This window comes from Rhineura floridana, chromosome 15 (genome assembly GCF_030035675.1).
Source record: "Rhineura floridana isolate rRhiFlo1 chromosome 15, rRhiFlo1.hap2, whole genome shotgun sequence".
In the NCBI taxonomy this organism is placed as follows: Eukaryota; Metazoa; Chordata; class Lepidosauria; order Squamata; family Rhineuridae; genus Rhineura; species Rhineura floridana.
Genome location: NC_084494.1, coordinates 37,054,870 through 37,069,050, shown reverse-complemented (window position 1 = coordinate 37,069,050; position 14,181 = coordinate 37,054,870). Strand labels below are relative to the sequence as shown.

The 14,181-nt window shown below is 45.4% G+C and overlaps 1 protein-coding gene across 4 annotated transcripts in view; it reads left to right on the top strand.

Annotated features, from left to right (window-relative positions):
* Window positions 1-14,181, top strand: part of SAMD4B (sterile alpha motif domain containing 4B) — a 34,755-nt gene that overhangs the window by 7,418 nt on the left and 13,156 nt on the right. For 2 of the 4 annotated variants that reach the window (XM_061596894.1, XM_061596896.1), the window contains exons 2-6: window positions 1,921-2,374; window positions 8,607-9,098; window positions 10,474-10,716; window positions 12,641-12,750; window positions 13,249-13,335. In XM_061596894.1, the coding sequence (XP_061452878.1) occupies window positions 2,179-2,374; window positions 8,607-9,098; window positions 10,474-10,716; window positions 12,641-12,750; window positions 13,249-13,335 (1,128 nt within the window). In that variant the 5' untranslated portion in view covers window positions 1,921-2,178. The remainder of the gene's footprint in view (window positions 1-1,920; window positions 2,375-8,606; window positions 9,099-10,473; window positions 10,717-12,640; window positions 12,751-13,248; window positions 13,336-14,181) is intronic. The other 2 variants (XM_061596898.1, XM_061596897.1) reach the window with 2 other exon arrangements.

Below are 14,181 nucleotides of genomic sequence, written 5' to 3'. Positions count from 1 at the left end.
TGCAATCCTCCTCCTCCACCACCACCGCCCCCAAATTCACTACACTGAGGTTTGGATAGGGCAGAGGTCTTCCTCCACCCAGCCCAGAACAGCTCCTCTGGCCCCCTCCCATGGAATGATGCTGGTGTCACTGCTCTGATGCAGAGCTCCCCATTCCATCTGCCAAAAGTGTGGCCGGATAGAAGTGATATCAGCAGGATCCCCACTGGTGGTAGCCTGCAGAAAGCCCCCAGACAGGATGTTTCAGGGAGTGCTTGAACCGGCATGGGATCCACTGAATCCTGACCTAGCCCCACCACCGTCAGTTGAAGGGATTGGGATGCGCCAGCTCCAGACTGGCAAGGCATGGTGCAGCAGAGTGTCTTCCTACACATACATACACACGGAGCTTTGGATGGCATTTGGTGCCTCTTCTTCCTCTTTTGAAGGTGCAATTAGGGTCTCTTGCCTTGCTGCTGCTGTCCCTCCAGGCTTCTCGTGGCTTCCTTCGGGGAAGACATTTGCTTTGATTAACTCCAATTACAGTCTCCAGAGAACAGAGGGGCCCAGAGAGCCATTTCTTCAGTCTTTTCTCTCTCTCTTTCTCTTTATTTTTTAAGACAGATGCTCGCTCTTTATATAGGGGCTTTTACAGTATAAAAATCTGTTTTTAAAGAACAACTGCTCTTCCTCTGTCAAAAAGTTAACAACTGCTTCACCCCAAGGCAGTGCCCAAGGGCAGTCATAGCTGGGCTGTGTGCCTGGGTAGAATATTTTCTATTCACGTCAATCTATTTTTAGGAATTTTATTATTCAGATAAATAATAATAATAAATCCTTAATTGGCTATTTCCTCTTCACTGACAAGCAGGAGCAGTCAGTTACGGCAGCTTTATCCAGCAATAGTTGCATCCTCTCCACTTCCCAGCATTCACTTGGCCCCTGGATGCTAAGGAGGAGGGGGAAAGGTAGTGGGGGGTTTTGGGGGGAGGGGTTACATGTGCCTTTGAGGTAACCTGATCAATGCATTTTAGCTTGCCTGACTCCTTTCACAGCCTTGGGCAAGTCACTTCTAGATTCTTTTCAGATGTTGTTGCTTCTTGCCTGGGGTGTTCAATTTACATGACCCCTATAGTACTTTCAAAGTATGGGTAAGAGCCCGTGAACAAGGAATTATGTGGGTGTCTGTCCTGAGGAACTTGGAGTCTAAATTTCCACAGTACAGGGGAAATAAAAAGGGAGCGGTATCTGCAGTGCAGGATTAATGCACACGTTAGTAGTGTGTACCTAGTTGGCGGTGAGGACTACTATTGTTTGGACCAGGGATTTTCTCTGTGTTGCCTTTAAACAAGACTGTGTATTGTTGGTAGGTGCCAAGCTCAACTTAACTGGAGTGCCAGTCCTGCACAAAGGTCTCTAAAAGCTTTTCTCTTGGTGAGAGCAGTGCAGGGGCAAAAAGTGTGCTAGTCAAACTGAAGCAATTATTTTGTGATCCTGGTTTAGGTTGGCATTTCTGGATTATCGTCGTCACTCAGCATTTTGCAGTTCAGAGTACTGAGCCTGATGTGAACTGTGCAAGGCAGTTGTCCTTGCACTCTTCCTCCAAAGACTCGTTTTAACTCTGGACCCCTAGACTCAGGTCCAGCATTCCCTCAAGTCAGTCTCTACATTTACTTATTTTTTTAACCAATGACTCTGCTGTCCTTCAATATAAATATCCTCAAGTTGCCTTTCACAATAATAAAAGTTTAAAAATCTGAATGGGCCCTTGTTACTATTTTGTAAGTATTGATAGTTGTGAGCTTTTGAAAGCAGCAGATTTCGTGGGCCGACTTTTGTTCAAAGTAAAGCATTGCATTTTCCAGCATAACTTTGTGGGGTGCAGACTAATATGAGGGGATATCTAGATCCTAATAACTTGGCTCTCAAACTCTCTTACAGGGGGAATCTGAGGCATCCTGCTAAAAGAAGTAATCCCAAAGAACCCACCGAGAGTCAGATCTTTGGAGCAACAAAGCTTCCCTTTCCATGCCATTCTGTTTGTCTGCTAACAGGAAAATCTGCGTTTTGGTTTGTGCTCTTGTGCTGAGCTCCCAGACTTGAAGTTGAAACCATGTGAGGGGTTTTTCCCCACCACCCCCGGTGCTTCCTTGACCCCATTGTGGGTGAGTTGCTGCTGAGCCTGAGGTGCCAGCCACCATGATGTTCCGGGACCAGGTAGGCATCCTCGCTGGCTGGTTCAAAGGCTGGAATGAATGTGAGCAGACAGTGGCCCTGCTGTCTCTTCTCAAGCGTATCTCTCGCACTCAAGCCCGCTTTCTGCAGTTGTGCCTGGAGCACTCATTGGCAGATTGCACAGAGATCCACGTTCTGGAGTCCGAGGCCAACAGCGCGGGTAAGTCAGCTGTTCTTTCTCTGGAGCTTAAACCTAACCTCCTCTTGGCCTGAAAGGATTTGGACTGCCTGCTCACATGACAGTATCATACTTCTCCCCTTTCTCTCCAACTTGGAGCTGGGAGGTGGCAGAGACTGTTGGTGGAGGTTGTGCAGTGCAGCTGTAGGCAAGATCCCTGACCCCCTTCCCCAAGCAGGAATAGCAGGCTGTGAGTTGCTGTTCCATTGCTGGTCTTCTGAGGCACTCCAAGTGCATTGGCAGCCCTCTTTGGTCCCCCCCCCTTTTCAAGTTTAGAAGTGGAGCAGGGATTGTCTTCTTCTCAAATCTCCAAACTTGACGCTGCGGGGCTATGGCACAAGGTCAAGGAGAGGAAGAGTGGCAGGGTCTAGGCAGCTTTGGCTTAGCTACCAAGGCTGACCCAAAAAACAACGTATCCTCCTCAAGATTCCATGTCACTTCCCTTGTTGACTTAATGCTAATTACCCACCCTAGAAGAGCTTCTGCAGAGACAGGGTTGACTCACTTGGCCCCAGAACTGCAGCTCCCAAACCTCCTTTCCCCCACGGACCACTTGAAAACGGCTGGCCACTTCATGATTCTCCTGCCTCTTCCAGCCCTTGTAATGCGCTGTGCTAAATGCTTCATGATTTTTAATTGCATTTTTATGGCTTCCTTTATTTCTTGTATTGTATTTTATTGTATTGCAGTTTGCATTCCATAGAATTCAAATTGTAATACAATATAAGAAATAAAATAAGCAATAAAAATACTATTATAAAAAAGTGTGAATATTTAATACTGGCATGCCATGGACCACCTAAATGAAGCTCACATGCCACAGTTAGGGAACCCCTGCCTGCCCTAGAAGAAGAATATACAAGCAGTATCTATAAACTGGGAATACATGGTCTGTGCTGTTTTAGTCCTCGGGAATCCTGCATGGGTGCTGTTCATTTTTTACCTCTGTACTTAGGACCATTATATAAAAACATAAGAAGGACCCTGCTGGATCAGGTCAAAGGTCTCTTTAGTTCAGCATCTATTGCTAGCCATGGCCTGCTAACCTACGTCCAAGAAGTGGACAAGCAGGGTGTGAAGGAAGCCGTTCTCTCCATATAGTCTGTCCCCTAGCGACTGGTATTCGAATGTACACATTTCCGTTTGACTATCCTGCATCCTAGCTGTTGTTAGACCTCTCCTCTGTGAACTTGAGTAATCTTTTATAAAAGTCTTCTAAGCTAATGGCCACCTTGTTGCAGTGAATTCCATAAATTGTGTGTTGTATAAAGGTATTTCTGTCTGGTCTTAACCTATTCCCAGGCACTTTTTATTGTGCAACTCAGAATTCTGATATTATAGAAGGAGAGAAAATGATTTATCCATTCCTTCTGCCCCATTCATAATTTCATAAGTCTTTGATGCATCCCTCAAACAATTTCACACGTTATGTTTTAGCTGCAGCTAACCCCAGCTCTGTGAGTAGACCTCTCTGATATATGCGTTTGCAAATGGATGTTTGTTCAGATTCACACTTTGCATATAAGCGTACTCCTAAAAATGTCAATATGTCAAGAAACATCCCTTACTTTAGTCAAGACTGGAGGCAAAGAAAAGTAGCTCTGCTCTAACTAATCCAGGATAATTTCCAGATTGAGAGTGTAATGTATGTACTTAGGAGGTGATCACCCTGTGGCATCTGACTCTTCTCACTGAGCACCTAATAAGGACCAAGTGTCCTCCCAAGTCCAGTTGGATCTTGCTAAACTGTGTGAACTCCTTACCCCTTGATTAAGCTCCATTCGGCAACCAGGCCCCCCTCAAGCTTCCACCCCCGCCTCAGAACTGACACATATAAGCCTCTCCCTTTTATCTGTGAGGCCAAAAGCAACTCCTCCAACACGCTAATAATATAGCCCAGGATTTAGGCACAGGTGACAAAGAAATTTGTGTTTATTGTATCTTTTTCAGAGGTAGCTGTCATGAAGCCAGACCACTGTGAAGGTTTGAATACCCTAAAACAACCTTCCCCTACCTGAAGCCCTCCAGATGTTTGGGGCTACAGCTCTGGCTGGGGCTGATGGGAGTTGTAGTCAAAAAACATCTGGAGGGCTTCTGGCTGGGGAAGGCTGTCCTAAAAGAGATTAAAGTTCTGATCTTTAAAGTCCTAATCTGTTTATCAAAGACGAAGCAAGCAATGCCATTTTATTTGTTAAAAATGTTTTAAATGTATCTGCTAACACTTTTCTGTACAATGTGAGCTCAAGTCAGCATTCAAGGATTTTGCATTTGTTATGTTTTTCAGTCAGAATCCAAATTTTTAAAAATGATTGTTGTTGTTATGTGCCTCCAAGTCGACTACGACTTATGGTGACCCTATGAATCAGTGACCTCCAAGAGCATCTGTCATGAACCACCCCGTTCAGATCTTGTAAGTTCAGGTCTGTGGCTTCCTTTATGGAATCAATCCATCTCTTGTTTGGCCTTCCTCTTTTTCTACTCCCTTCTGTTTTTCCCAGCATTATTGTCTTTTCTAATGAATCATGTCTTCTCATTATGTGTCCAAAGTATGATAACCTCGGTTTCATCATTTTAGCTTCTAGTGATAGTTCTGGTTTAATTTGTTCTAACACCCAATTATTTGTCTTTTTGCAGTCCATGGTATGCGCAAAGATCTTCTCCAACACCACATTTCAAATGTGTTGATTTTTCTCTTATCAGCTTTTTTCACTGTCCAACTTTCACACCCATACATAGAGATCGGAAATACCATGGTCTGAATGATCCTGACTTTGGTGTTCAGTGATAATCTTTACATTTGAGGAACTTTTCTCGTTCTCTCACAGCTGCCCTCCCCAGTCCTAGCCTTCTTCTGATTTCTTGACTATTGTCTCCATATTGGTTAATGATTGTGCCAAGATATTGATAATCCTTGACAAGTTCAGTGTCCTCATGGTCAACTGTAAAGTTGCATAAATCTTCTGTTTTCATTACTTTAGTCTTTTTGACGTTCAGCTGTAGTCCTGCTTTTGTGCTTTCCTCTTTAACTTTCAATAGCATTCGTTTCAAATCATTACTGGTTTCTGCTAGTAGTATGGTATTGTCTGCATATCTTAAATTATTGATATTTCTTCCTCCAATTTTCACACCTCCTTCTTGGTCCAATCATGCTTTCCGTATGATAAGTTCTGCATATAGATTAAATAAATAGGGTGATAAAATACACCCCTGTCTCACACCCTTTCTGATGGGGAACCAATTGGTTTCTCCATATTCTGTCCTTACAGTGGCCTCTGGCCTCTTGTGCAGGGTATAGGTTGCACATCAGGACAATCAGATGCTGTGGCACCCCCATTTCTTTTAAAGCATTCCATAGTTTTTCATGATCTACACAGTCAAAGGCTTTGCTGTAATCTATAAAGCACAGGGTGATTTTCTTCTGAAATTCCTTGCTCCGTTCCATTATCCAATGTATGTTTGCGATATGATCTCTGGTACCTCTTCCCTTTCTAAATCCAGCTTGGACGTCTGGCATTTCTCTCCATATATGGCAAGAGCCTTTGTTGTAGAATCTTGAGCATTACTTTACTTGCATGGGATACTAAGGCAATAGTTTGATAATTACTGCATTCCCTGGGATCCCCTTTCTTTGGAATTGGGATGTATATAGAACGCTTCCAGTCTGTGGGCCATTGTTTAGTTTTCCATATTTCTTGACAGATTTTAGTCAAAATTGGGACTGATTCAGTCTCAGTAGCTTGTAGCAACCCTATTGGTATGCCATCTATTCCTGGTGATTTGTTTCTTCCAAGTATTTTAAGAGCAGCTTTCACCTCGCATTCTAAAATTTCTGGTTCTTCATCATATGGTTCCTCCATGAATGACTCTGTCATCCTGGCATCTCTTTTATAGAGTTCTTCAGTGTATTGCTTCCATCTTCCTTTTATTTCATCTCGGTCAGTCAGTGTGTTCCCCTGTTGATTATTCAACATCCCTACTCTCGGTTTAAATTTCCCTTTCATTTCTCTAATCTTTTGGAACAGGGCTCTTGTTCTACCCTTTTGTTGTCCTCTTCTATTTCTATACAGTAACTATTGTAATAGTTCTCTTTGTCCCTACGTACTAGTCGCTGTACTGTTGCATTTAGGGTTCTGACTGTGTTTCTATCTCCTTTTGCTTTTGCTTTCCTTCTCTCTTTAACCATTTGAAGAGTTTCTTCAGTCATCCATTGGGGTCTTTCTCTCTTTTTAACTAGAGGTATTGTCTTTTTGCATTTTTCTCTGATAACATCTCTGACTTCATTCCGTAGTTCTTCTGGTTCTCTGTCAACTAAGTTTAAAGCCAAAACCTGTTCCTTATTTGATCTTTATATGCTTCTGGGATGTAATTTAAATTGTATTTTGGGGTTATGATTGCTTTGTTGGTCTTCTTTAGCTTTACTCTGATTTTCGATACGACCAGTTCATGATCTGTACCGCAGTCTGCTCCTGGTCTTGTTTTTGCAGAAAGTATGGAACTTCTCCACCTTCTGCTACCAATTATATAATCAATTTGATTCCTATATAGACCATTTGGTGATGTCCACGTGTGTAGTCTTTTCGGTTGTTCAAAAAATGTGTTCGCAAGAAACAAATTATTGGCTTCACAGAATTCAATAAGTCTTTCTCCTGCTTCGTTTCTGTCTCCTAGGCCCCATTTCCCCACAATTCCTAATTCTTCTCTGTTCCCTACTTTTGCATTCCAGTCCCCCATGATTATCAGCACATCTTCTTTTGGTGTGTGATCAATTTCCTCCTGTACTTCTGCATAAAATCTCTCCAATTCCTCTTCTTCTGCATTTGATGTCGGAGCATAGACTTGGATGATGATTATGTTGATAGGTTTCCAATTTAATCTCATTGATATCACTCACTCAGACCTTGCGTTGTAGCTCCTAATTGCTCTTGTTACATCACTTCTCACTATTAAAGCAACCCCATTTCTTCTTAATTTCTCATTTCCTGCATAAAATATTTTGTAGTTGCCTGATTGGAAATGTCCCATTCCTGTCCATTTTAGTTCGCTCACACCAAGTATTGTAATGCTGATGCGTTCCATTTCTTGCTTGACCATTTCTAACTTTCCCTGGTTCATGCTTCTCACATTCCATGTTCCTATGGTGTGCGTCGTACAACTCCGGACTCTCCTTTTACACTAGTAAAACCAGAAGTAGTAAGAACAGCACATCCTTAAAGTTTGAAACTAAAAATGTCAACCAGAACTAAACTGTGTTCAGGGCCTACTTAAAAATGGGCGGTTTGTGTGGGGTGGGACTAGGGGTGCACAGCAGATAAATCCATGGCCTGGGTGCCACAGTCAAGAAGGCCCTTTCTCTCATCCCCTGAACATAGCTTATCGCTCTGTTGCTGTCCTGAACCGTAGCTTCCCAATGTCCCCATCCGTCAGCATTGTCTTGGGGACTTGATGTCAGTCCATAGTAATATGGATGAGTGGCTTCTTCAGACACCTCTGCCCTTTAATCTGGATAGCGGGCCTTCACTACATTTATTGTATGGCTTAATCTGGTGGGTTTTGAAAGTGCAAGGATTGATCCCCCTCTTTGAATGTATCTTGATGGGATCAAGAGAACAATTCGTTCTCAGGTGGGGGGGTGGAAGGAAATCTGTGTGGTAAACCATACACTTTCCAAAATGGCTCTGGGTCCTTTAAGCAGCATTTAGGCCCATGTGACCCAGCCCATTCTTTCCAACCGATACTGAGGTGTAGAGTGAACGTAGCAAGCGTTCTTGCGTTAAGGGGGTAAGAAGTTCAAGCAAATATCAGAAGTTCTGAGAACCTTGGTTCCCTGTTCTCTCGCTCCCCCTGTCCTCTTTCCCATTGTCAGCATATTCAGATTGTAAGCTCCTGGGGACTTGGGACTTCTGTTGCTGCTGATTTTACTCTGCGAAATGCCATACTGACAGTACTATGTAAGTGCTATGTAAACTATGTAGAGGGAGGCAGTGGGAAACCCCCTCTGGATACCGCTTGCCATGAAAACCCTATTCATAGGGTCACCATAAGTCAGGATCGATTTGAAGGCAGTCCAGTCATATAAATGCCACCTAAGTTAAGCTGTCAGAGTGTCTTGTTGTGGGAGATCCTGCTTCAGAACACAGAGGCTTACACTGGAGCACCTGGAAGGGGCTATTCTGCCTTGACACCTCTCTGTCTCTCATTCCCCTTCTCCCAACAGCTGTCATCAATCAGTGGCACCAAGAGCCGAAGGACAAAGTGGTATCCCTGCTCCTGTCCCATCTGCCCCTTCTCCAGCCTGGCAACGCCGATGCCAAGTCAGAGTACATGAAGCTCTTGCAGAAGGTGCTGGCTTACTCCATTGAGAGCAACCTCTTTGTGGAGGAGAGCAGGCAGCTCCTCTCCTATGCCCTCATCCACCCTGCTACCACGCTGGATGACCGCACCTCCCTGGCCCTTTGGCTCAACCACCTTGAAGAACGTCTCTCCAGTGGCTACTCCAGCCAGGGCAGGGGTCGACCCGACACGGCCTACCACTCACGGCAAGGCTCGGACGAGTGGCAAGGTCCGGTGGACACAGGCCTCGGGGACCTGGGGCACAGCTGGCAGGAGAAGCCGCCGCGGGAAAATGGCCACATGTCCTTCCACTCCTCCGGCTCTGTGCCGTCAGCCATCAACAGTATCGGGAGCAATGCGAACACAGGTGTGGAAGGTGGGCCGTTGAGCCAGGACTGTAAAATAGGGTTCTTTGTGCTGCTGTAGGGTTCACATTCCCCTGTGTATCTCAGTCTTGGGAAGGATCCACAACGTATTTTTCCAAGAGTGTTGCAAAAAAAAAAAAGAGGGCGCTGCCCAGCAAAAAGTTCTCCAGAGCAAATCAAATGGGAGCTGTGCAATATCTCCACTTGTGCAGGAGAATTCCTGGTGGGTTGCACCCTCAGACAACTCCCCCCCTCCCCTGCTGCATTCTGGGAGTGCTGCAGGTACATTCTTCTTCCTCTCTGTCCTGTTCTCAGGCTTCCACATGTCCTCCATGAACTGTCAGCACTGCTGCATTGGCTGGTGCCCTCTTGAGACAGCAGTATCGAGAACCTTGGAGGAGCTCCGAGGACATTCTCTTGGACAAGGGGAAGATGTTGCTGGACTGCAGCTCCCATCATCCATAGCCATTGGCCATGCTTGCTGCAGCTGATGGGAATTTTAGTTCAGCAACATCTGAAGGGCCAGATGTTCCCCACACCTGGGTGATACAGAAAACTTGACTTTCTGATATGCATTGGTTGGAAGTAGAGATGCTGGCAAAGTTTGCTCATCTCAGGTCTGGAATCTAGGTTTGGAGGTTTGCTAATTCTCAAAGGCAAGGTGAGCATTTAGAAGCCCCCAAATTCTTCTTTAGCTCAAGTTAAAATCTGAGCCATAGAAGACTCCCCAGTTTACAGCGGTAGGCTTCCCCCCTCCCAACAGCAGCAGGTTACTCAGGAGCAGCCTTGCAAAGTAGCCAGGCTGGAAAAATGTCTCTCTTGCTTTACTGAAGGGGCTGCTCTGGAAGACTGTCCCTGGGAAGAGTTCACAAATTTCAGTTCCTTGGGGAATATTTTGGTCAGTTTCCAAATTTGGGGGGGGAAATGGCTTTGAAATTAACTGGGCTATCTGTCATGAGCCAGGGGGATTTTCCCATCTCTGGATTGAATCAGCCTGTTGCCTGTGAAATCTTAGGCCATGTCTTGCTTCCTTTTCCTCATATCAGAATTAGGAAAACACTTCAGATTTGTGGCCCTCCAAAGGACTGTGTACAGTGTCTGTAATCCTTGAAGCCTAGTCAACCAGTTGGGATGAGGCTCTTTCAGCCTTGCATGAATTAACTCATGATGTATTCTTGCCCAAACGTCCTTTCAGCTGCTTTCACAGGATAAACCTACATTCTGGGTAGTATAGCGAGTTCTTCATAATTTATCATGCTTTCCCTCACTCTGAAGTTTCTTCTAAGCTAGGAATCAATCCCCAGCTGCTTAAACCTTCCTGGTGATTTCATGGCTTGAGTCTTGGGCCATCATTAGCAGGCCTTAATGATCTCTTCCTGGTTGCAGCTCTCCCCTGCCAAATCCACCCCAGCCCGCTGAAGCGCTCCATGTCCCTCATCCCCACCAGCCAGCAGGTCCCCAGCGAATGGATGAGTGTGGACGAGATTGGTGCCCGGCCAGCCTTCATCCCCAGTGGAGAACATGCGCCCCTCTCACCCCAGAGCAGCGTGGCCTCCTCAGGTAGTGAGCAGACGGAGGAGCAGTCTGGTAGTCGAAACACCTTCCAGGAGGACGGCAGTGGCATGAAAGGTACCTCGGGCTTTGAGCAAGGGTGGTTGCATACGATGGCCCCTCTGGTGGACTAGGGTGGCTTCCCAGAACAAAGATTGGTCTGGGTGATGAATGCCAGTTTCCAATCTGCTTCCAACCCAGTTCTGCCTCGCTGGCATAATTCTGATAACAGAATTTGAGGGACCTGCAGAAGGAGTCTTCCAGCTATATATTATCAGCTGTATCTTGCCTTAAATTGGATTTCACAAACTTCTTTAAATGGCACAAATGCCCATTCTCTTCAGTCCCTCTCAGCCTGTCACATTCTCAAGCCGAGGGACCTCGCATAGGCATACTCACCTGGCACACACACTCGTTCATGTGTATCAGCTGCAGGCAAATCTCTTGCCAGTTCAGCCCCAGGTTGAGGCAACTGGGTTTGTAGCAGTCAGAGACTTGATGATTCCAGTGGGAATCATAAACATGTCCTCAGCGTTGACCATTTTTATAGGGCCTGTCACCTGAAATGCGTTTAAAACAGGACTTCCTTGTGTTTTAAGAGAGACTGTTCTGCTGATAGCCTTGGTACAGTGATCCCCAGGATTAGAAGAACATTTTTCATTCTGAGATGCTACACTGCCTAGACAGTTTCTGGCTCTTGTGTTTAGTTACTCTTTAGCTCTGTTGGGCACCCTTCCCCCAACCTGGTGCCCTCCAGGTGTTTTGGACTACAATTCCCATTATTTCTGACTTTTGGCCATGCTGGCTGAGGCCAGTGGGAGCTTATTTATGAATGTTCTACCCTGCTGATCCTCTCAAAAGCCCAAGATGATTTTCAGCATAAGGAAATGCCCCCCAAAATCTTAAAATAATATTTAAATATTTTAAAAAACTAAAATCTCAGTCAGCTTTTAAAACAGCTGCAGTAAATACACATGACTAATGAATGTGTTAGTATTTTGTCTAAAAATGGCCAGAGTAGGGGATTGTCTAATCTCACCAGGGAGGGAGTTTCCATAAAAGGGATGCCATACCCTAAAATGCCCTGTCCCACATCACAGTCTTTGCCTCTGTGACAGATGGGCCATTAGCAGAATCTCTCCTTCTCATTGCAGTGTCCAGGCCAGCCGGTGCAGTGGGAGGCGTTCTTTCAAGGGCTTGAGTCCCAAGCCTTTGGGGTCTTTGTACGCCAGTACTATACTGATATTAACCCCTTAAACTGGGCCTGGCAGCTCATAACTAGCCAGTGCAGTGCTTTGAGGATCACAGTGATATCACCCCACCCCCCTGTCCCGCACAACAGTCAAGCAGCAGCATTCTGCACCAGCTACAGCTGCTGGGCCATCTTCAAGGATAGCCCCATGAACAGTAGGCCACAGTAGTCTATATCAGAAATTATTGGAGCATGGCTAACTGAATCAAGGTTGTCTCAGAACTGGAGTCCAACAGTACCTGGAAAGCACTAGATGACATTAGGCTGCTCTACGATATGAACCATCTTTTGAACCATCTGCCTAGTTCAGTGCTGTCAATCTGTCCTAGCAGCAAGCTTCAAATCTTTCTCCGGGGGCTCCTCAGTAGAGGAGATTTGTCTTGCCTCTGCTGCTTGAGCTTAAGCAGGAGATGTCAGAGATTGAACTTGATTCTACCACTCAAATGCTGCTTCTGCCTTGTTGCTGTTCCAAACATGAAAGTGTGCATGGTAGTACAGGTTCCTTGTAGCCCATTAGCATGGAAACTCCCACTGACATAGCCTATGGCTTGCAGCTCAAATCTGCGTCAGAGCAATTAAACAAAATGCAGATTAACCCTCTCGCATGTGCATTTGAGTCGCAGGCTGGTTTAAATGCTGTGCGTAGCAGTTTCTTGTGGGCTAGCAGCTTGCTTAGGTCTTTCCCTGGGCAATTGGCTTACCCACAAAGTGGTCCCAAAAGGTGCCTTACCTCTCAAACCCTCTCCACAGATGTTCCTTCGTGGCTGAAGAGCCTTCGCCTGCACAAATATGCAGCCCTCTTCTCCCAAATGACCTATGAAGAGATGATGACCCTCACAGAGCAGCATCTGGAGTCGCAGGTACTGCACAAGGTGCTTAAAGCAGAGTCCTCCATGCAGCCACTGGTGACTCCAGCTGAAGCTGCTGCTCTTTGCAAGCAGGGGAGTTGGATGGGCTAGAAAAAGGATGTGTGTCTAGCATTGATGCTGTGCCAGCTGGCTGTTGGAAGAACTCATAGCAGGGGCCTTCCTGGCTTCTGAGAAGCTAGTAGACATTACCGATGGATCCTTAAGACTTTCCTTGCAACCTTGAGGGCTAGAAACTCTCCCCCCCCCAAGGGAAAGCTGAGAGGTTTAGGTTTTTGTGCCACATGGCATAGCCATAGGCATACATGCTTTGAGCTTCTGTGGCTAGTTGATAGCAGAGAGGGAGATAACTTGATTGCCATCCATTCCTGGGAGGAGGAAGGAGCTGCTCTCTGCATATGCAAACACCTTCCCTCCTCTGAAGGCTGGGGGTACCTGCACCTGCTGGTGGGTATTTCAGCTCTCCTCTTTTTCCCAATCTTCCTGGAACAGAACGTCACCAAAGGAGCAAGGCACAAAATTGCCTTGAGTATCCAGAAGCTGCGAGAGAGACAGAGTGTTCTGAAGTCCCTGGAGAAGGTAAGAGTCCTGTTCAGCAGCTTAGATTGGGGCGTTGCCAGTAAGACGCAGGACTGGGGTTGGAGCAGTCTTTTAAATTGGTTTAACTCTATGAAAGACAAGAGTGTATTTTCATGTAAAAAAATAAAAATAAACCTGTAACATTGCCGCATAACAAATATACAACAAGAGCTTAACTGCAGCCAAAAATTGGTTTCAGAATTCAAACGTAACTTATACAAGAGCCCATTTTCTTTGATGCTTGATGCCAGCTTTGCACAATTCCAAAACACTAGGAATAGCCTCCACGTACCTGTGTAATATATACATAACTTCGCTGTCTCAGACCTTTGATGTCAGAACAAGGTTCCAATGTTTTCTCAGTCAAGATATGTCTACCCTGGAGAAGAGATGGTTATTGTATAGAGGTGATTCTACCATCTTCGAATATCTGAAGGGTTGTTGCATAGATAAGGGACCAAATTCGTGTTCATTTGCTCCAGGGGGTGGGATCTGAACCAATGGGTTCAAGTAACAAGAAAAACGATTTTAACAAAACATTAGAAAGAACACCCTGGTAGTGCCTGCTGGCTGACAGTGGAAAAGGTTTACTTGGAAAGTGGTGCCCTCTCTTTCATTAGAGGACATTCAGTCTCTGCTTATCAGGGACAGTAGTAGTGGGTTTTCTGCATTGGTAGGGGGTTGGCATCCAGTTCTATGGTTGGCAGTTCTCTAGTCCAATGATTAGCTGGGTTCTAGAGGCCTTGATAGAGAAAATATTTTCTGGGACTGATAACATAATCTGCAAGACCTCCAGCTGAGAGAGTCTGTGTGTCTTGCTTGAGGAATAGGCATGCTGGATCAGAA